We start from the raw sequence: 23,183 nt of genomic DNA on the forward strand, positions 1-23,183 counted from the left end.
ATGACAGGGGCGCATTCAAAATGAATATTTCTGTTTAGAGCAAAACTGAACCAGGATACTTGACTTTTGCATTTCAAACTTTAATTCAAGCCATTATACATAAAAATAATTTTATAAAATCAACAGTAGGTTCTCTACAGTGCAATGTAAGCTTCAATGTATTGTGGACTAAGTCACTTCAGGGAGGTGTGTGAAGATTCCTCCCATTGCACTGCAATGGGTCCCCAAGTAGAGCAGGCAATCAATCGATCTGATTGAAAAATGGATGATTTGTTTATTTCGATGACAATAAAATATGGGAGAGTGAAACATTCATTGATTATTATGCAATCCCGGGCAAAGTTGGGGCATCCTGCTGTACCAGTTAAATGCAGAAATCATTTTCTCATACTCCTCAGTTATCTTGCATGTTTTTCCTTTGCATGTTGTTGGGGAGACAACAAAGGAGTTTCTTGATTGTAACAAACAATGTATCATCAATTTTAAGCCAATGAAATGTCGTGCATGGTCCAAAAGGACGCATCACCTTCGGTATTTCATTCACAATGGAAGAATTATAAACACATATTGCATTGATGAAATGTCAGAGATTTCAATAATTGATGGCAAGTTAAAGTCATCCTCGATAGCTTATGACTAATGTTCAATGTTGATGACAGGACAAAATGGTGGCTGCTTCTGGTTCCTGTAATTCTTATCTTCCTTGGAAAATCTCGTCTCAAGAGATTTTCTCACCTCTTTCATAGCTTTCATACTGATGTTAAAGAAATTGATTGCAGACATCTCGCGTATCATCAATTTGCGGCCAGTGTAGTTTTTACATTTATTTTAAGTGAAAATGAGAAATCCTTTGAAAGAAATTAATTTGAATTTAATTACTCTGCAGTCTTTTTTCATGCACTCTCCTCCCAGACCTTCAAATCACTGTAAAAGTACACACACCTTTATTGCTAAAACAAAGAAGGCGTTAAGTATTGCAAAACATTGAGTATTAAATTTTAGTTATTCAATTAAATTTCAGTCATTCAACTAAATTTCAGTCATTCAATTAAATTTCATTCAATTCCTGTTAACATGAGAAAATTTCATGCTTGATCACAATTTGATATGCAGGAAAAGAAAATTTTATTTGAAAATAAGATTTTTCAACATCTACTTAAAATATTGCTAAGACAAATAAATAGGTATAATACTTAAAAGTGTTGCTCCTATAATTACTGGAATAATAGAGATCTTCCTAAGATTCCAATTTCTTTTCATAAAACCTTGCTATTTCATTATCTTCTCTCTCAACTCTGTTTAATTCAGAATCATTAGGGACACTTACTTTAACTAAAGTTGCTACTTTTAACAGCTCCGTTTACTACGTACAAAACTAGGAATTTCAAACTACATTGTATGTTTGATATAATTGCTTTGTAACAGGTTCTAATTGAATTGTAAGTACCTTATTGTAACACTCTACATCTTGATTTGTTATAGAAATGTCCTCACAGTATTCATGTTGCCATGTTTTAACTTTGAACTTGGTGTCAATTCCCTGTGCTGATGATGAGGCCTGATATCAATAAAAACGCATATCATCTCAGAAACGATGGTATCTAAAACTTATGTTGAATTCTTGGAGCATATGTAAACGATTATTTTTTTAATTTTATTTATATATATATATATATATATATATATATTTTAATTGTTTTTAAAACGGTAAAATATATATATATATATATATATATTTTTATCTGCGTCCAAATAAAATATGGGCAATTTTCTAAGTAAAACAAATCGTCCCATTACTATTTTGAACCAGAGAGAGAGCCTGCCTTCTTTGTAGCAAACTTGGCAGCATCTTCTACTCGTTCTGATTCATGTTGCTTGTGAATGTCAAGCTAAGGAGCTTGAAGATTGGATTCTTGGAAAGGTAACTACTGACCATGGCAAACGATGATTAGAAAGGTTTTTTTTAGTTAAAAGGAAAAGAGTTTTGTCATAATAACATTAAATATGACATCTACTTTCGTCTCCCATTCTACTCTAAACTGGAGGTCATTATGCAAGAATTCAGCTATTACCTTGCATGTATTAAAGTTGTCTTTATGTCAGAAATAGAGTGTCATCAAATACACTCATCTCAGATGCAACTGCATTACGGAGGTCATTATGATGATTAGGAATAATATAGGTTCAAGAATTGACCCAAAGCACATCAGTGCTGATGTGATGTTGGTTTAATGCATGGCCATCGAGAACAGATTCTTCTTTTATGTAGAAACACCCAATATTAAATGGTCAGGTACTAGTACATTTTGTGAACCAGACATATATGAGCATCTGCTTGGGTTTGCCTGGAACATGATGTAAACTGCTGGAATATGGCGAGCACTGGTCAAATTGATCAGCCAATCAGAAAGCAACAACAAGCGCGAATACGATTACCCAATGAGAAGCCACATAATTAGCAGACGACTTTTGATAAATTTTGGAAGAAAAAAAAAATTAGTTGTTAAATGTAAATCATGGAGCATGAAACTGCAACCAAGTTGACCATGCTGGACAAGCTGCCAAATATTTCCTACCATTACCGATTGGAGGAACTGACCCTAACCCTAACAATATGTTAAGGTTAGTTCCTCCAATCGGTAATAGCAGGAAATATTTCCTCCAATAGTACAGTAAGGGAAGCAGGAAACAAGGAGGGAACTCCAAAGTTCAGCAGTCCGAGGGAAGAAACTAGAAGTGTTTCTGGCATTTAGGGAGCTCAACAATGAAAGGGTGGGATTTTGCTGTTTGTCAGGTTAGTTAAGAGTATGTACGTCGATGGGGCAACAAGTGTAATGAGTCCATCAGAACACATTCATTAAAGAACAGGAATTTCAAAAAAAAAAAAAAAAAAAAAAAAAAAAAAAAAAAAAAAAAAATCGAAGAACTTACATTTCTGTATCATGTATCCAGATTTTTAATACAAATTTTATTTCTTGCTTTTAAAAAAAAATTAATCAGATTTTGTGTGCCGTAGAGTGGGAATAGATAAATATAAAAGGAGGGGGGGGAGAAAAAAGAATTATTTAAATAAAAGGATGAAATAAACTTCTATTCCTAAAAATTGGTCAAGTATTTTTCATCGCACACACCCAATACTCTACAGCAAGCTTTTAATTGCCATTTCACTGCTATTATTATTACGAAAGCTTTCATTTCAATCATATTTCCTTCAAATTCTTTCAAATATATTTAAAATTCAACACACAGGAAAGCAGAAAATATTGTCATTTAATTTTCCAATAAAAATTTAGAATTTTTTTTTTTTTTTTTTTTTTAAACTCAAATTATCATCAGCTTGTGATCTCTATCCTGAAAAACCATTGTAGAGTGATAATCACTCACAAACTTCACCGATTTCTTAATTGGAAACAAATATAGAATACAGTTTGGTTTTGGTTGCTCCAAAAGTAAGGACTCTTATTTTTAACTCAAATTACAATGAATAATAATAATAATAATAATAATAATAATAATAAACACTGAAAGTTGTAAAGAAAAAAAATTGTTTTAACTGGTTCTTCTGTAACATTACACACCTTTACACACATAGACCCAACACGTAGTAGAGTATGTCGCAAAGAACATAAGTAGACGCCTTTATTTATTTTTACTTTTTTTTTTTATAACAACGGCATTTCCTCATTCTCCAGCTACACTCCCTTTTTATAGTCTTTTTCTTTACCGTGACGTCATTTCACATATGGCTCGGTATTTGCATATAACCATCATACATCCTCAGTTACACTTTGACCAACAAAATTGATAATCTCATATTTTTTTTTATTGTGCAGACTATTGTTCTTATCAATACAAATTTCTAGTGGGAAAACAGCTAAAAATTGCTAAGCATTGATGATCTAACGAGTGTGTCAAAATGAACGTTCTATAAAAAGTTTCTTTTATCAAAACATAAAAAAATGTTCATTTGCATATGTGTAATGTACTAAACATGTTTACATATGGGACCCACGCGTTGTATGCAAGTTTACATTGCAAGGAACATAGGACAAGTAATAATTTGACTCCTTTTTTTAACATTTATTTCCTCATTCTCCCACCATACATGACTTCTCATTACGCCTGGGACGTCACCCACATCTCTAACATGCTCTCTCCTCTCTTTTTATAGTCTTTTTCTTTTTCCTTACTGTGACGTCATTTCACATATGGCTCGGTATTTGCATACAGTCATCATACATCCTGTTACACTTTTACCAACAAAATGTTGAACAATTTGTTTAACTAAAAAAAAAAAAAAAAAGCATTATGCGAAAATAACATTCTACCTTTTAGAAATTTTTGAATATTTTCACAAAAATCAAATCTATTGTCAGCTTATTTCTTGCGAAAGCATAGAGTCTGTCAGGGGTAATTCTGAAGGACTGAAAATGTAATGAAAATTTTTTAAATTTTGAAATTTAATTTTATCAGAAATATTTCTCCAACTTTGAATATAAAATTTGAGATGAAATTTTATTGAAATATCCGATTTAAATCTGGGTCATGGTACTGTCATGATGCCAAAACTGTTTTTGGGGCACCCATGGCTCACTGCCATGCTCTTGCATGGCAGAGAAAACTGTCTGAAAAGACATTGCCCTGAATCTTGAAAGAAATGTGTTTAGATATAAGAATTGGCAGCAAAGCTAAAGTTAGAAAAAAAAAAAGGGGGGGAAATGCTAACATAGCATACGAGAGTCAATATTTAGTTGAACCCAGTATTCATTGATGGTTAAAACATCAATCAATATTAACTAAAGTCTTATCAAATGTAGGAGTTCTACTTATGTCATTAATTTGTAAAGATATGACATCAAAGACATTACGAAAGGAGATTGAATTTTTTGTTTCACGGTAACGAATAATTGGGAGTTTACTATAAGTTACACTTGTAAAGAGTAATTTATTCAAAGTTAATTTCTAATGAAATATTTGTTACTAACTTTTAATAGACATTGTCTCATTTGGATTTAAATTTTCTTATATTTTTCAAATGTTCGTTCATTTCATCTCATAAAATTTAATTAAAATGGTGTGTATTGCAAACGTCAATCTTTATTTGCAGCAAAAATTGACAAATTAAAAAATAATTTACAAAAACCCAAAAAGAACCAAATAAACTAATATAAGGGGTAGGTTAGAATGGGAGGACCTTACTAAAAGTAGCCTGCTTACCGTTTTCAGGATTGTTTCAGAAACCTGAAAACAAGCAGGTCAATCTCTACATGGGAGGGAGAACTAGTGGGAGATAAAGGGGAAAAGGGATGGAGAGGGGGCAATGAGTGATTTCCAAAATAAAGTTTTTTTGTTTTTTTTTAATAAAATATTTTATACCCTATCTATTATCCAGTTTTTGTACAGTGTTGGTGCTGTGAATGTCGTGACTTCATTACTCAACAAGGCTTGTGTAGTGATATTAAAATAAAAATGATTAAGTTTTCCTTTCGCTGAAAGTGAAGAAATGAAGAAAATCGACCATGACAGTTTCAGAAATACACGAGTTCAGATTTTAATCATAATACGTCTTGCATTACGATTGATATAAATTAATACGTCTTGCATTACGATTGATATAAATTAATACGTCTTGCATTACGATTGATATAAATTAATACGTCTTGCATTACGATTGATATAAATTAATACGTCTTGCATTACGATTGATATAAATTAATACGTCTTGCATTACGATTGATATAAATTAATACGTCTTGCATTACGATTGATATAAATTAATACGTCTTGCATTACGATTGATATAAATTAATACGTCTTGCATTACGATTGATATAAATTAATACGTCTTGCATTACGATTGATATAAATTAATACGTCTTGCATTACGATTGATATAAATTAATACGTCTTGCATTACGATTGATATAAATTAATACGTCTTGCATTACGATTAATATAAATTAATACGTCTTGCATTACGATTAATATAAATTAATACGTCTTGCATTACGATTAATATAAATTAATACGTCTTGCATTACGATTAATATAAATTAATACGTCTTGCATTACGATTAATATAAATTAATACGTCTTGCATTACGATTAATATAAATTAATACGTCTTGCATTACGATTAATATAAATTAATACGTCTTGCATTACGATTAATATAAATTAATACGTCTTGCATTACGATTAATATAAATTAATACGTCTTGCATTACGATTAATATAAATTAATACGTCTTGCATTACGATTAATATAAATTAATACGTCTTGCATTACGATTAATATAAATTAATACGTCTTGCATTACGATTAATATAAATTAATACGTCTTGCATTACGATTAATATAAATTAATACGTCTTGCATGTCCTCCTTTTCGTACGATCTATGACTTCTTCTTTTCTTACATTTTTATTTCAATTATCCTGAAGATGTCCTCTGAAATAAGGACGAAACGTTGATTATTTTAATAATTTCATTCGGTTTTTCTATTTTTCTCAAAACATAACGTCAACCACCGCTGGTATTTTTACATTCCTTATATATATATATATATATATATTATATATATATATATATATATATATAAAAGTGAATGTGTCTGTGTACATTTCCCTACACAACAACTGTCAATTTTTAGTCTACAGACTCGAAATTTCATATACAGGGTACTGAGATTTGGGAAAATCGATGTGATCGGGTTTAGGCCAGAAATTTGGCTGGTAAGGGGTCAAAGTTCAACGATTTGACCTTTGAGAACTCTACCAAACTCCTCCAACAATTTTGGGTCTAGACACTTGAAATTTTAGATGTAGGTTCCTTGGACATGGATCTAACTTAATAACTTTATTTGAGTCCAAAAAAATAAATGTTAAGGGGTCATAATAGAGGTCAAAGCTAAAAAATTGCCCGTTTTCTTTTGTTTGCTCAACATACACCTCCAAACACCCGGGCAACGCCAGGCTGAAATGCTAGTATATATATATATATATATATATATATATATATATATATATATATATATGATGCGTTCCGTAGCGCTCTCCGGTTAAAACAGACGCAAAAAACTTGTAGAAAAATAAATGTCTATTTCTTTTTCACAGTGCTTAATTCAATGGTTGCGTGTAATCGGTGAGAGCTTGGTGTGACGTAGAACAGAGCGGGGGGGGGGACAGCGAGCGGCTCCCTACACAAGTCAGGCGCGTGTATCTGCCATCTCCGCTCTTCTGCTCTGAATCTTGACAAGCTGTCTTGTTTATATAAATTGGCTCCCGATGCACCTGGGTGTCAACGATTTTAACCTGTGACGCCATCAACGAGTACATCCAGCCTCTGTTGCCGCTGACAGTTCAACACCCCCGTTTTCCGTACAATGCACTCTGCGACATATATATCGGATGGTTACGTACCCAGGCATTTTAAAATGTTATTACTGTTTTCAAAATTGACATTGTTAATTTTTAGCTGCTCCTTAGTACCTTTTCATCCGATTTAAAATTGTGGGTTGCAATAGAATAAATTAATGGAGTGGCTATTGTTAACTTGGTTATTATTATTTTGGTTTAGGTTTCTCTTAGTTTAATTTGTTTATCGACTAAGAAATTGGGGAATTTGTTATTAATTAAAACCTGTTTAGCAACTTTTACATATCCAACATGTTTTAACAACTTTTCATATATCCAACCTGAAGAATATAATATTTAATACTATTAAAAAGCATCTATTTACGTTAGATACGTTGACAATATATTTATTCTTGCTGACAATAGTAACGAAATAGAGAAACTAAAGGATTATTTTCAAACAAACTCCGTACTTGCTTTCACTTATGAATTAAATACAAACAATAGTATTCCATTTCTGGACGTTTTCATAAACGACAGAGATGAATGCATTACTTCCACGTATAAAAAAAACGGGTTTGTATTACTGTACACATAGATTCGAAAAAGTTGTCAAAAAACAAATATATAACAAATAAATGTTATCAAAGGCAAGATAAGTTACTTTTCTACCAAACTGGACATAATTTTCGTGTTTTTATTCAATTTAACATGTTTATTCAGCTCAAAAAGCATACAGTGTTTTCCGATGTATTGAAAAATTCAAAATGGCGGCCGACTCTCTCTTTAACACGGTAAGTTCGGGAAAAGGTGTTATAAATAATAAACTAGACAAAATACTATTAAAAAAACACCGAATATATGTCAAGTTATGTCACGGTAACATATATTGAGCAAATTTCTAATAGTAATTCCCGAGTTCGACAGAAACATTCTAGAGTTCCACAAGATACACCTGAAGAAGGTCGAAGGTTACATCAACCGAAACGTGAAAATCACATTCAAGATGAGAACAGTAGTCCGACTAATCTAAATAATACGAATAACCAATCCTCATCTCAAAAATTCGGAAACGTAAATCAAATTTGTTCCACAGTTCCAAATCCCCTATATATAAAATTCCAAATTTGTAGACCAAAAATTGCCAGTAGTTTGATAGAAGCCGTTCCGCACACAGACAAGGTCACTTATTAGTGTCAGAACAATTAATCAGGAATCGAAAAAAAAAAAAGGGAACTTTTTGGAGTATCAGATTGATATCAGAAAAAAGTGTGCCTATTTTCCGATGCCCCTAACTATTCTTTTTATTAAAACTAAAATCTATAGATTACTCCCAAAAAAGTGTATGTTTACGTTTGCACATATAACGTGGGTTGGTTAGGGGAGGGGGGGGTCGTCCGCCCATCCCAAGAAAAGTATATTTAGAATTTTTTTTTAAAATCTGAAAGAAAAAAATGGAGTCATTCCATCACACACATATATATATATATATATATATATATATATATATATATATATATATATATATATATATATATACACACACACACACGTATATTCAGGAGTTCTTAAATGCGAAAAGATGCATGCACTTTAAAAACGGTCGGAGATTACATAAGTCAAAACATCGTGAAAATAGCAACCAAGATGCGAACAATAGCCCGAATGATCCAAAATACTAATATTAAAGACTACTAGATATAGCTGCGTTATTTAGTTTGAATGAATAACGTGAAAATATAAATTAAATATATTACAAAAGAAAAGATTATGATTTTGTTTTTAATTATCTTTTTCCTACGCGTGAAGTAGTAATTTTGTTCAAGAATTAAGACAATGAGAGTAATCTCCCCTTAGTTAGAATTATGTATCTTCGAGTTCGGTTTTTAGCGTGGCCTTCGTTATAAGACGGTCTTGTTTTTAGTACCCCGTTTTGAGGTTTGCGCTTGGATTTTTTCCACCGACAAAAACGGACTTTGTTTTGATGGAAAAAAAGCAAGTAAATAAAGAATATAGTTAGAATTTGGTTTTGGTAAGTCTCCTACCACCTCTAACCACGTTAATTGCTGTTTATTTCCTTTTTTTTTGTTTGTTTTATTTGTTTTTGGGGTGTTTTTTTTTTTTAAACAAAAGATGAAAAGTTATTGGACGCTGTCGCTAAGGACACAAAAATATCAGAAATACATCTCCCATTTTTGCATCAAGAAAAAGCCATATTTACTTTCCTTTTCCTCCCCACGAGAGCAGAATTGAACACATTGTAGGTTTTCAATGTAGGGAAAATCCAGCTCCCAAGAGGGGCACTCTAGATTAAGAGACATTAAAACTTGCCTCAGTCTAGCAGAACTTTTGGTAAAACTATACAAACACCGTGACAGCGAATTAACCCTACCCCTAACCCTAACCCTAACCCTAAACCTAACCCTAAACCCTAACCCTAACCCTAATCCTAACCCTAACGCTGTCACGGTGTTTGTATAATAATACCGAACTTTTTTACTGGCCGAGGAGGACTGATAATACACATTGAAACTCCTCAAAAACAAAAACAATGCAAAACGTTAAACTTGTCAAGGCTAGAAATGATTACTTGTCAGTTTAAAGGCTTTGCAATTATTTTCAAATGTGAAAGTGTAACGACAAAATTACGAGTCCGCCATTTTAGTCTATTGGATTCTAACAAAATGGCTGACATCTGTTTATAGCGTGACTCTTCAACAGTTGAAAATAATTTTGGACCTTTTAAAGTAAACTGACGAGTAAATTATTTCCGACTTTAACGGCGATTACGCATATTAACCGACTCGAGCATGGATTACGGAAATAGAAGGCCGTTCCACTATGACTTGCTGACGTTGCAGAATGGCCACGGTTGGGCAACAGACGACTATTACAAGGATTATTTTAAAACGGATGCATTCTAAAATTAATAATTAAATACACTTAAAAATAAATTACTACATTTTTTTTGGGTGGGGTTACATAGAAGTCACTACTTATCAAGGCCCGGAAGCCACTCGAGGATAAGGTTAATGAGTGTACAGTAGTCAATGGGAAAATATCGTAGTAATCGTTAATAGTGAAAATTAACGAAATTGGATTACTTAAGGGGACGGCTCATCAAGAACTTGTTTACATTGGACTTGAAGACAACCAAATTGTAGTCAGCTGGAAAGCAGGCAAATGGAAGAGAGTTCCACAGGCGTGCAGTTCTAAGAAAGAAGCTTTGTTCATGGAATCTAGGTTTAGGCACAGATAAAGAGTGTAGAAAAATTATTTATAGCGGTTTCAGCTAGACCAATGTTTTCCGTGAAAGTTTGGTGAGGAGGGGATCATAGATTGGAGCTCAGACGAGCACTTGCCATTAAAATAACGATAAGTATTTTCCCGAAACGCTCCCTTTTAATTGCACGCGTCCAAATATAAAATATTTGTTTAGCTTTCAAAAAAGAAAATACTGTTATTTTTTGGACCAGTTTTATAAATCCCTCGGCAATTTCTTTGAGAATTGAAACGGAAAATAACTATCCTCGAGATAGTCGTCTATTGCCTGTGGCTATTGTACTCTACTCTGATGTCAGCATGTTACGTAACTTTAGTGAAACGGCTTTCTGGTTACGTAGGCCACGCCCAAGCAGGTTAATATGCGTGATCAACGCAAGTTAACTTGTTAACGTGTGTTTTCTAACATGAATTTACATATGCGCCCCTGTTGTGTTAAACAACGATTTCTTTTACTCGGAAATAAATGGGTATCCAAAGGATTTCAATACTTATCTATTCAGTCCAGAGTATCGGTATAATTTCGAATCATTGTCAGAAATGGCTCAAGTAATTGACGATTTGAAGACCACCTTTCCTTTCTTTTTTAATAACTTCGTATCTTGTGTCATCTGACTTTACATTTTTTTCGCGGTGTTCAAATCGTAAACTGTTTCGGCCATTTCCGAGACTGTATAAGTATTAAAATCCTCTGAATACGCATTCCTTATAAATACCGAAGTTGTAATGTTCAATGTTATTCGAACTGTGCAAAGGAAGAATATAGCAAAATGGCAAAGTATTCCACTTGCATAAATATTTCAACATTCCCCCCCCCCCACCTAAAACTCAGCTAGCATTTGAAATATTCCACCAATTCAATTAACAAATAAAATCTGGATGCTTCTTGACTGATCCTCAATAAAAAAACATAAATAAATAAATGTAAATAAGAGTTTGCTTTTATTTTATTCTGCAGATAAGTATTAGTAAGTTTTATCGAAAACATTAAGTTGGTTTTTATTTAAAACTAGCACAGCTACCCAGTGTGGCCGGGGCAAAGGTGTAACATATTTCTATTAAAACTGTTTTCACTTTATCTTTGTTCCACCCCCGGTTTTTTCTTCTTCGTCCAACCCATTTCTCTCGCCGGACACACACACACACACTAGTTGTTTTTATAGATTCTTCGGGAAATGAGTCAGCATAATTTTTTTTTTTTTTTTTTTTTTTTTTTTTAAATCAGAGTTACTTTGTTTTAAATAGTAGATAATCTATCTGGAAAACCGGTCTCTTTTCTTCCCTCAAGGAAATTTGTGCAAATAAAAGAATTTTTTTTTGTATCTTTTTTTAAATTTTAGATATTATTCAATACCGATCATGAAAATAACTGTGGGTATTTATTTATTTATTGTTTTTACTTTTAGCTGGCCATACAAATACACAGACAATTGCCTTTTATATAATCTATATATCTATAAAAGTGAGAGTGTGTTTGTGTGTGTGTGAGAGAGAGAGAGAGAGAGAGAGAGAGAGAGAGAGAACAATTCTCAACCTATATACTCGACAAATTTTCGATCTACAGACTTGAAATTTGATATATAGGGAATTCAGACATGTAGAAAACTTTTTAATCAGTTTTCATCCGGAAAAAGGGCTGCTAAGGAGTCAAAATTAAAAAAAATTGGTGTGTGTGGGGGGGGGACACCGGGTTTTTATCTGTCAACTGTTTCACGAATGTGCGAATCATTCATGTGACAGATTCCTTCTGTTAAGCAAAAATTGGTTTGAAAACACTTTTTAAAGATCATGTAAAGCTGGCCTAATGGTTATCGTACTTGACTCAACTGTCTTTAAGTTTTGGTTTCGATCTCAGAGTATTTTATTTTTTTTTACTTACAAGAAATGAACTGTTTAGGAAAAACAATACTCGCATACACATTTCAGTTTCTGTATGAATGAAAATATAATAGTTATGCATATTTTACGACTTTTGTGTTTTGAAGTATGAAAATCGAATATATTAATGATTATTATCTTCTAGATTAGCCAAAAAATATATTTTTTCATTATTTTTACGAAAAACAATACTTTTAAATCTAAAAAAAATACAATTTTCTTTTAGTGAGGCCAATATTGCTAATATACTATTAACTATGAAATGCTTTGAAGAATTGATACCAAAAAAGGAAAAAAAAAAAAATCAATAAATTTTGCGCATTTTGCTAAAAGTACGATAATTTCATTCAGTAATTTGTTGTTATGCCATATTACCTCACCTATGTTAGACCATAAGGCCTACAAACGATAAACTGAACCCTTACCCAAAGAGAGAAAACAAATCCTGGGAGTGTGGACCCCCTAGAACTGCACAAGACCAACAACACATCGCAGTCAATAGGGAGAAATCCATTTAAGTAATGGACCATACTCGGTTGAAATTGTAACCATTTTGACTGCCATATGATTTGTCTAAAGGCGACGCCAAATTTAGGGTTTCGACCTAGATCCCGACATTCTTGACTGACTTCAGATTTTTTTGTTGAGGTTAATGAAGGGCATGTTTCTGTGTTTAACACTGCAAAATAATTCGTTCAAATAGGTTAATTAAATAGTTTTTAATTATCTTTGCTTCAAAAGTTAAAATAAAAACTAAATAAAAACTTCTGTTTATGCTGAAACCTGAAATAAAACTTGTTGATCCCTTTTTTAATTGTCTTCCAACAACAAGCGTAAGATATTGGGTCAGCTTTTAATATGGAGAATCCAGTTCTCAAAATTACCTCTATATTATGCCTCAGGTGACAGACAAAAAATGCACCCCTCTAAAATGAGGAGGCAATGCTTCAGAAGATAGTCTCCTGGGACAGACATGTACTATATTTTGAGTCTAATATATATAAAAAAGGGGGGGGGCGGATAAAAAAATAGGCACTTGTGCAGAATAGCGCACCAAAGAATTTTAGTACTTTGGTTTGGGGTGTACCCAAGGTTAATAGTATAATAAAGGAAGAGTTTTAAGGGAGGAAATCTCCGTTAAATTTGTGGTACGCTATGCTGCACAAGTACCAAATTTATAATGTTTCATCTATCTACAACAGTGGTTCTCAAACCTTTTTTTTTTCTTTTTTTTTTTTTTACACATGGACCCCTTCTGTTTTTCTTGGTAGACCTCCTCATAACTATTGGTCAAAGTATGTGAGGGTGAAAGTCAGACAATATAATAGGAAAAGAACCAACTGAGGCACATATTCCTATTACTTAGATTTTTTCTTATTGCTTTCAAGGCAATTTTATAGAATTTTTTTTTTTTTTGAAATCTAGAAAATACATTCAAATTCGTTTGAATATCTACATCAGCTTTTTTTCATGTCAAATCCAAATTACAATAGAAATTAAATCTATATATCTATAAAAGTGAAAGTGTTTGTGTGTCTGTGTGTGTACATTTCCCTATGCAATAACTGTCAATTTTCAGTCTACAGACTCGAAATTTGATATACAGGGTAACGAAATTTGGAAAAATCGATGTGATCCGTTTTCGGCCAGAAATTTGGCGATTAAGGGGTCAAAGTTCAACGATTTGACCATTGAGAACTCTACCAAACTCCTCCGACAATTTTCGGTCTAAACACTTGAAATTTTAGATATAGGTTCATTGGACATGGATCTAACTTAACTTAATTTGAGCCCAAAACAATAAATTTTAAGGGTCATAATAGGGGTCAAAGTTAAAAAAATTGGACCACTTTTTCCTTTTTTTTTTTTTTTTTTGCTCAACATACATCTCCAAAATCCGGGCAACGCCGGGCACCCATGCTAGTTTTTAATAAAAAGCCATTATGAGTTGGTTTTATTCATGGACACCCAAAATATCATTGTGCACCCCTACTTTGTTATAGTTTGCCTGTAAACCCCAGAAAGGTTTCATGGATCCCTAGGGTCCATATGGACCCCGGTTGAGAACAGTTGGTTTACAATAAGTTTGCATAACATAGTTTTGGCATTTTTTTATTTTTTTAGCGGCGATTGTTATGTCAAAAAAAAAAAAAAAACAATGAAATCTGCAACGAAATGAATAATATTTACTCTAAAATAAATTCCAACGATCGTCCACTAATTTGTAATTATTTTTAAAATGTGAATCTTGTTTTTGTGAAGGGCGGTACTGAACTGACTGCGCTTTGTTGGTAATTAATTGGTCTTTAAATAAACATGTAGTTGCAGATTTGGGTCAGATTTGTTATGAAAATTTTACGCATTTCTAAAGATGGTACTTCTACACAATTTGAATCGAACTGTTTTGAATGGGTTGGGGGGGGGACATTTTCAATAAGTGAACAGAAAAAAAGTTGAAAAAAACAAAAACTGTTACCAAAGGCAATAAGAGTTACTTTTCTGCTTAGCTCAACTTGTCTAATTTTTGTTTGTTTCACAGTTTGTTTTTTTAATCGCTTTTATTTATATTTTTATCGTTATCTTCGGAGTTTTATAAACCTGACGAATTTAACATAGCACTGAATTTTTAATCGATGTGAATCCAGGATTCACAATCAATCAAACGACATTTATAGAGGATTCAGTCACTGAATCCTCTATAAATGTCGTTTGATTAACAACTCAATAATCGAAAATAAAATAAAATTACAGCTAATAACTGTCACCAATCGATCGAAAAATTTAATTTTCAACCAATCTGTATATTTTATTAGTTTTATGTTGGTTTCATTTTCGATTGGGGGAGGAGAGTGGGGGATTGACAGCGAGTAAAATCCGGCTACAAAATTCAGGCAACGATGAAAAATGCAAGAAAAAAAAAACGAACTTTCATCTAAAATTCATCCCATTAAAAAAACAAAAATACAGAAAAATCTTGGACGTACCCGTCACGGACTGAAAACGCCATATTCCAAAAATCACGTAAACTGATAAAATAGTTTTGTTATATATCGAAAATCATTTATAACTTTTAACGATTTTAAGTTGCAGCCACAAGGCTGCTTTTGATATGGGTAGTTCAAATCGAGTTGTCTCTCCCTTATTTATAAAAAAAAATGGATCAAAACATCTCGCTTAATCATAAAATTTGATTTTAGTTAAAAATAAAACTATTTGATCGATTTATCTGATTTTTAGAATATGACATTTTCGTTCTGTGACAGGTACGGAAATCAATTTTTTTTTTTTTTTTTTTTTTGTATTTTTGTTTTAAGGTAAACTTCTAGACCTGCCCCGCCTAAAAAAAACTTATTCCAGCAGGTATAAAAGTAACTTTTCTTGCCTTTGGTAACATTTAATTGTTTAATTTCCGTTTCTTTTACACTTTTTCTGCTAACTATTCTTACAAATAGCTGCTTTTGTTTTTGGACTAAGTTTTAGATTTATTTCGGCAAAAGTCGGTCTCGTTCAAATTCTGTAGAACAATTATCAAAACAAATTGTTAATAAATTATGGAATTTGGTCAGATAGAGGGATAAATGGTGAACGGGGGTACAACAAAAAATGAATAGTGCATAAACGATAAAAAGAAAAATCCGTAGAAAAAACAGAAAATAAATACATTTTATTTTGCTTTTTAACATTAAGATTTCTTTATTATTATTATTATTAATATTATTATTATTATTATTAATATTATTATTATTATTATTATTAATATTATTAATATTATTATTATTATTATTATTAATATTATTATTATTATTATTATTAATATTATTATTATTAATATTATTATTATTAATATTATTAATATTATTATTATTATTATTAATATTATTAATATTATTATTATTATTATTATTATTAATATTATTATTATTATTAATATTATTATTAATATTATTAATATTATTATTATTAATATTATTATTATTAATATTATTAATATTATTATTATTAATATTATTATTAATGATATTATTATTAATAATATTATCAATATTATTATTATTATTATTAATGATATTATTATTATTATTATTAATGATATTATTATTATTATTAATGATATTATTATTATTATTATTATTATTATTATTATTAATATTATTATTATTATTGTTATTATTATTAATATTATTATTAATATTATCATTATCATCATCATCATCATTATTATTAATAATATTATTATCACCATCATCATCTGACCGGAAATACTTAAAGAGATGGGATAATTGTCAGTCGAAATATGAAGAACATTATGGGAGTACGGTATTTCTAGAGAATTTGGACCGAACCGACTTTAGTTGAACTAAACTTAAAACTGAAGGGTAAAAATAAGTTCGGTTCAAATATTGTAGAACCATCAGAAATGCTAACAGTGGTCAATGATATGAAACACATTTGATAACTTTGGCGCGCTTTATGACAAGAATCTGTTGACATTTGACTTGAAAATGACAAAATTGTAATCAGCAGGGAAGTAGTCCCGCGGCATTGTGTTCCGTAGGCGAAAAACTCTTGCAAAGAATCTCTACTGTTCATGGAAATCCCGCCTGACGCTATGAGGGAGAAACGGAAGTATTTTCCATTGTTATAGGGGGCGAGTATTTGCTGTGAATGTCTTACGAGGAGGGACCAAACATTGGAACTTAACCCAACTCCTTAGAAATAAATACTTACTCAGCTATGGATTTCTATCCTAGGATTCCAAAATCAGAGATTAGATTAGCCACAGCCAAAACGGAAGGAGGGTGTAAGTATTTTGGGACGGAGTTTTTAAAAATCTACCAAAAACCAAGTAATTATCCAATGAATACGAAATTTTCACTGATTATTAAGTGAAGAATGAACTTTATAACGGTGTACTTTTTTTCATAATCGATATATATATATATAACCTACATTTCCCCCTTCTTTATTGGTGGTTACAAATATGCTTAAAATAATCAGCCGAAACTGAACAAAATATATTGTATTATAGGGAGGATAGGGATTGTAAAAAAAAAAAAACAACTGCGCACGCATCAGATTTTAAGGTTAAAAATCCGATTTTTGAATGTGTTTAATTTTTCCTCTTTTGTCTTTTGAAATGTGAAATCCGTTGAACATGTTAATTATTATCTTTAAGATCAGCAAATATATATATATATATATATATATATATATATATTCATTATTTTTATGAAAAACGCTACTTTAAAATCTTTGAAAAATAAATTAATAATCTTTTAGTGAGCCCAATATTGCTAATATACTATTAAATAGGAAATGCTTTGAAAAATCGATACAAATAAAAAAAAAATAATCGATGATTGCGCATTTTGCTAAAAATACGATAATTTCTTTCAGTAATTTGTTGGTACTTGATATTAACTCACCTATGGTAGACCATAAAGCCTACACACAATTGTTATCTCTCCCTTTTCCTTTTTGCCGTGACTTGCATTCAATTTTAGTGTAGGGGGGCTTGCATCTACCACACTCTGGTCCAGAAACACTTGGTCCTGATGTAAGACAGTGTCAAGACGAGCAAGCGTGATACTAGATGCAGGAGTTGTCTGCAATACATACGGCGCCTAGCCAGTCTCATCGTTGCTTAACTTCGGGGGTTATCTAGGCAACAACAAAATATATATATATATATATATATATATATATATATATATATATATATATATATATATATATATATATATATATATCGCTTAGGAAAATAGAATTAAACTCACTTAACCGACAAAACAAACGTTAAAAATACACGGAAATTTACAGGCCCAAATGAACTTATTTAGTCTTATCAAAGCTACCGTAGTTTCTTCCAAACGATCATTAAATTGTTTGTTTGTTTTTTTAATTCCGCCACGCAAAATCTACACAGTGAGATAAAAGATGAAATATTTTTGCATATTCTTATAGCAAATAATCCTAAATCTTATTTAGACGAAAAAAAAAAAATAATTGATTTAAAAACCTTTTTTAAAAAAAATATTTAAAATGCAATAATGCATTATCTATTAAGACAAAAATTGCAGTAAATAGTGTTTTTTTTTTGGGGGGGGGTAAAAATGTAAATTCTATTAAAAATAGTAGAAAAAGTTTCATAAGATAAAATCCAGGCTTTTATCTTTCTGAAAAAAAAAAAAAAAATTGCTCAAGAATAGATTTTAATTAGTTTTTGGCCGTGCCAGATTAAACCATTCATGTAATGATCCGTTCCCTGTTGATTTTGCGGTGGGGGCTTAATTATGTGCAGTTCTAGGAGGCCCACCCTTCCAAGCCTTGCCTTTTCTCTTTTAGAAGGTGTTAATTTATTGCTAATCACCTGAGGCGCCATTACCGGGGAATACCGACGGGGATGCCCAGGTACTTTTTGTAGATCTGAGTGCTCTTGCTTCTCCTCTGGGGGGGGGGGGCTCACTTCTCAAATTCCACTCCCGACCCTGGTGTCCGAGTTCTTGCAGTAGGAGAGAACTAAACCTTTCTTGGAAATAACAAGTAAAGAAACTATTATCGCCTCTTCTGAGTTGTTAGGGACGATTGAAATTAAGGCGCCATTAAAATCGCTCTCTCGTCTGGTCGTATTCGCTCATATTAAATGTAAATAAAAACTGTTCGTCTGAAATTGTACTCTTCGTCCTCGATTCGAAATAAAAATTCCAGTTTATTTTTGAACGGATATAAAAGTTCACTTGTGTTCGTCGGCTTCTAAGAATTCTGGAAACGTGATCGGTTGCCGTTGAACCAGTTTCGGCCACATTAGTTTTTCGTACATGTTATTAAGTTTTAGGTACTTTTTAGGAATAGGTATCCAAGAAAATTTCTGTACTGAGGTCATCAATTCTGAGTTTCAAACATTTCCGAAAGTGGCGAATGTTAACGAATTTCACCGAACTATCACTGTTATTAGTCATAGTAGTAATAGTGAATACGGACCGTGCTGAAATAATAACGTTTTTAGAAATTAAGTCTTAATTTTAGGAGCGGACGTTTTGTAACTATTCTGTACTTTCACCCAACAATTTATAAAAAAGATACTGTAAAAATTGATTTTAGCTTGAAAATTTTATCTGCTCCAAATCTGTTACCCCACCAAAATTTCACCGCTAGTTGGTCCGGAAGTGGGTACTCATTTTACGTTGGGCACTTGTGCATTTTAACATGTTTACTTCGAGTTTAGAGAGTTTCGTCCGCTGCAAGGGAAAAGTTAACAAAGCACCCACTCCCTCCCCTTATTAAGAATAGCTTTATAAATTTGTACGCGGTTGTTAAAATGCACAAGTACCGAAAATTGATCCTCCACTCAAGCCTAATTTTAAAACTTTTTTTGCAGCTATTATCGAAGCTGTTCTGTTCACATGTAATCGTCTAAAAAAAAGTAGAATGTTATTTTATTTAAAGCTAAAATACTACAAATGTGATAAATTTACCATTTTTTTTCTTTTTAAATCCAAAACAAACTTTCTATACCTTAGCCGTTTTTTGGTGCTAATGCAGAGAGTGATCCGCGATATTTTTTTTTTAATCGTATTTCCACGTTTAATTAAAGTTTTATGGGGTTTTTTTTTTATTCAATTGTAAGGTTAAAGTACAGAATAGGTACAAACCACCCTCCCCTCCCCGTGTTAAGAATAGCTTTTTAAATAACGTTATTATTTCAGCACGGATCACTCTCTGCATGAGTACCGCAGTTTTTATTTTATTGAATGGAGAAAAATGAACACAATCAGGCAAGATCTCAATTTGTCAGCGAGGTGTAACTCGTACACAATTATTGATTTTTATTAGCAATTATTCATCGAATATTTATTTAAATCAAATTAAATGAGGGAAAACTATACAGTTTTATAGAATCCCCTCGGTCTTCAATTAGTTGGCTTGTAAGCAAGAAAAACAATGTACTTCAACTTCATTAATCTAACAGCGCTAACCCTATGTCCAGGAGGGGTGAACGCGAACCTATCGTGCGTGGTTGAATTGATAGCATGCGTTTTTATTACTTCTTGCATAAAAAAAAAACACCCAGTTCAAAACGAGAGTGATTCTATAAAATTACAAAAAACTGAAACGAATTTTTCGAAAATTCTATTTAAAAAAATAAAATTGTAAACATGACGATACTTCTGTAGTTTACATATTCTGCTCAACAAGTTAAATTCAATTTTTACGGTATATTTTGTTCGTTAAATTGCTGGATGAACGTACAGAATAGTTAACAAAGTCCCATGTTCAAAATGGGTTTCTAAGTAATAATGTTATTTAAGCACGGTCCGTAAATTGCAAGTTATAACATGACTATATTTTGAATCATTTTTTTTTTTAGCCCTTCTTATCCGTGCAACGTGTACCGCACAGAGTTGGTAGAGCTGATAGTAATAATAATTATTACTATGATAATGGTAAACGGCTGTTACGAGAACGCAAAGTTACTATTTATTTCTCTCTACAAGCAGAGTTAGACAGAGTTAGACATGGTTGATTTTTAACGTAGAGAAAATTCAGCTCCCCCCAAAAGGACACTTGAGGAGAACAAAAATTACCCCAGTCTAGAAGAATTTCTTCTCCGCTGATCGAGGAGAGAAACGTAAACGATGAAGGGTTGTATTAGAACAAATACTACACTTTGATCTTATTTATATAGTTTATTTTCTTATGAAAAAATTTTACAATTAGATTATGAATGAATTAAAAAAATAAAAGCAAAAAAAAAATCACACTCATAAACAAACTATGAGAAGTTGGGGAAGGGACATTTATTATGAAAAAATTTTGGAAACTTACTCTTGACTGGCAACATTTACCACAATACCTCACTCTGGAGTCTAATCGGTGCTAATGCAGAGAGTGCTGCACTGCTGCGCTATTTTTTAAATCGTATTTCCAAGTTTAATTAAAGTTTTATATGTTTTTTTTATTCAATTGTAAGGTTGAAGTATAGAATAGGTACAAAACACCCTCCCCATGTTAAGAATGGCTTTTTAAATGATAACGTTATTATTTACGTCCGGAGTACCGTCTAATCTAACTAATAAATCCCCAGCGTTTGAAACAAATACTACACTTTGATCTTAGCTAAAAGGACAAGGACCAGTATAGACCACTCTCTTACCGCGAGAGGATGTGACAAGTCGGAAGGTGGAAAAATGGTGCGCTTGCAGTTGCACTGGTGCAGAGCACAGAGCACTGCTCCTCCTCCAAGAGGAGCACTCTAGCCCTGCAAAAATAAGTCTGAGTTAGCCCCGTCGGTATTCCCCGGTGGGGGCGTCTCAAACAACAAGTAATAATCTTGCTCCTTCTGAAAGCCGGGAGGGCAAGGCCTGGAAAGGTGGACCTCTTAGAGTACAGCAGAGCAGCTCAGCAGTGCTGTTGCTGTGTCACAGCACATTTTACATCAATCCGACAATAATTAAGCTATCAAGATGGCCCAGTTTCTGTCAGACTGATCGAAGATGGACCTCGACTTACGTGTACCAAAAAATACACTGACTAAACAAGAATAAGAAAAGAACAGTTATTTTGTAACGTTTATCGAAAAAAAAAAAGTGCTCGAAATCTGTGGAGACTTATTGTCACTCAGATTCCAGGGAACACCAACACCACTTGTTATTGACACGTGCGGAGACACATGGTTAGTAAATAATAAAGATGCAACCTTACCTCATCTCCCCAGTAGAGGACATCTTTTTTCCGATCCTTTAGTTTATTGTATTGATTGATGAATTGCCTGACCCCATGCTTACGAACATGGTCGGCTTTTTTCTTCGTCTCCTCCCAAGTGAGAGGAGAACCTTCCGACAACAAACCCATCAGCCGTTTCTTGGTATGTCTTTTATGGTTTCTGTTTTTGGGTTTTTTTTATTATTTCTTCAAGATCGTTAAACGCCCAAGACAAGCATCGAGTAAGAAGCACGAGTCTTGAAACAAACAAAACAAATACTAAGCTTTCGTCAGTGCGGATAAAAAAATATAACACTGTGCGTATTTACATACACATATAAACAGTAGATATTTTAACGGACATGCCAGACTAAATTGTTAAGAGTAAATTCGAGGTGTACAAAAAAAAAGAAAAAGAAAGAAGGCAAAAAGCAAATAAAACTGAAGATAAAATAGCGTGGCTGGTTTGAGTACTATGAAAAAAGCGCATTGACCAGCGATCGCGAATTGCCAACGAGTAACTGAAAAGCACGGTGCGCCCGACGCCAGCTTTTTTCGCGTTCTTTATTTTTGCGCATGTGCGAGACGGTGCGCGCAGGAATTATAACTAATGTAGAAAATGACACGTTTTTTTCTTTTCTTTCACATAAAGGAGTTACTTAATACTTTCTTTTAAAGAAACTTAATCGCAAATTTAAGAGTAAAAACAAAGATTAAAACGATAGCCAAATATTTTTAATATAAATTCTTATTTCAGTCACGTAAATTATTTTACGAGAAAACTACGTCTTAGTAAAAATAACGTAAAAACACTAAATTATAGGGAGTTTCATCGTGTACGTTGAAACGCTGAAATGAAAACTCGACCGGAAAAATAGTAGTCGCCATCTTTATAAGTAAATCGAGAATGAAGCTGAAAATGTTCATAATTTTCTAAGTTAAAGGACTTGGAAACGGATTTTTTA

At 32.3% G+C, this 23,183-nt stretch overlaps 1 protein-coding gene across 2 annotated transcripts in view; it reads right to left on the minus strand.

Moving 5' to 3' along the window:
• The window catches only part of LOC145294125 (glutamate--cysteine ligase catalytic subunit-like), a 218,146-nt gene extending 195,348 nt beyond the window's left edge, over window positions 1-22,798 (minus strand). The window contains exon 1 of one of the 2 annotated variants that reach the window (XM_080141228.1): window positions 22,219-22,798. In XM_080141228.1, the coding sequence (XP_079997354.1) occupies window positions 22,219-22,368 (150 nt within the window). In that variant the 5' untranslated portion in view covers window positions 22,369-22,798. Of the gene's footprint in view, window positions 1-15,500; window positions 16,085-22,218 lie in introns of those variants that run through there. The other variant, XM_080141229.1, reaches the window with a different exon arrangement.
• Between the last annotated feature and the right edge of the window lie 385 nt (window positions 22,799-23,183).

Source organism: Euprymna scolopes, chromosome 15 (genome assembly GCF_053919585.1).
Source record: "Euprymna scolopes isolate OS-2025 chromosome 15, ASM5391958v1, whole genome shotgun sequence".
NCBI classification, from domain to species: Eukaryota; Metazoa; Mollusca; class Cephalopoda; order Sepiida; family Sepiolidae; genus Euprymna; species Euprymna scolopes.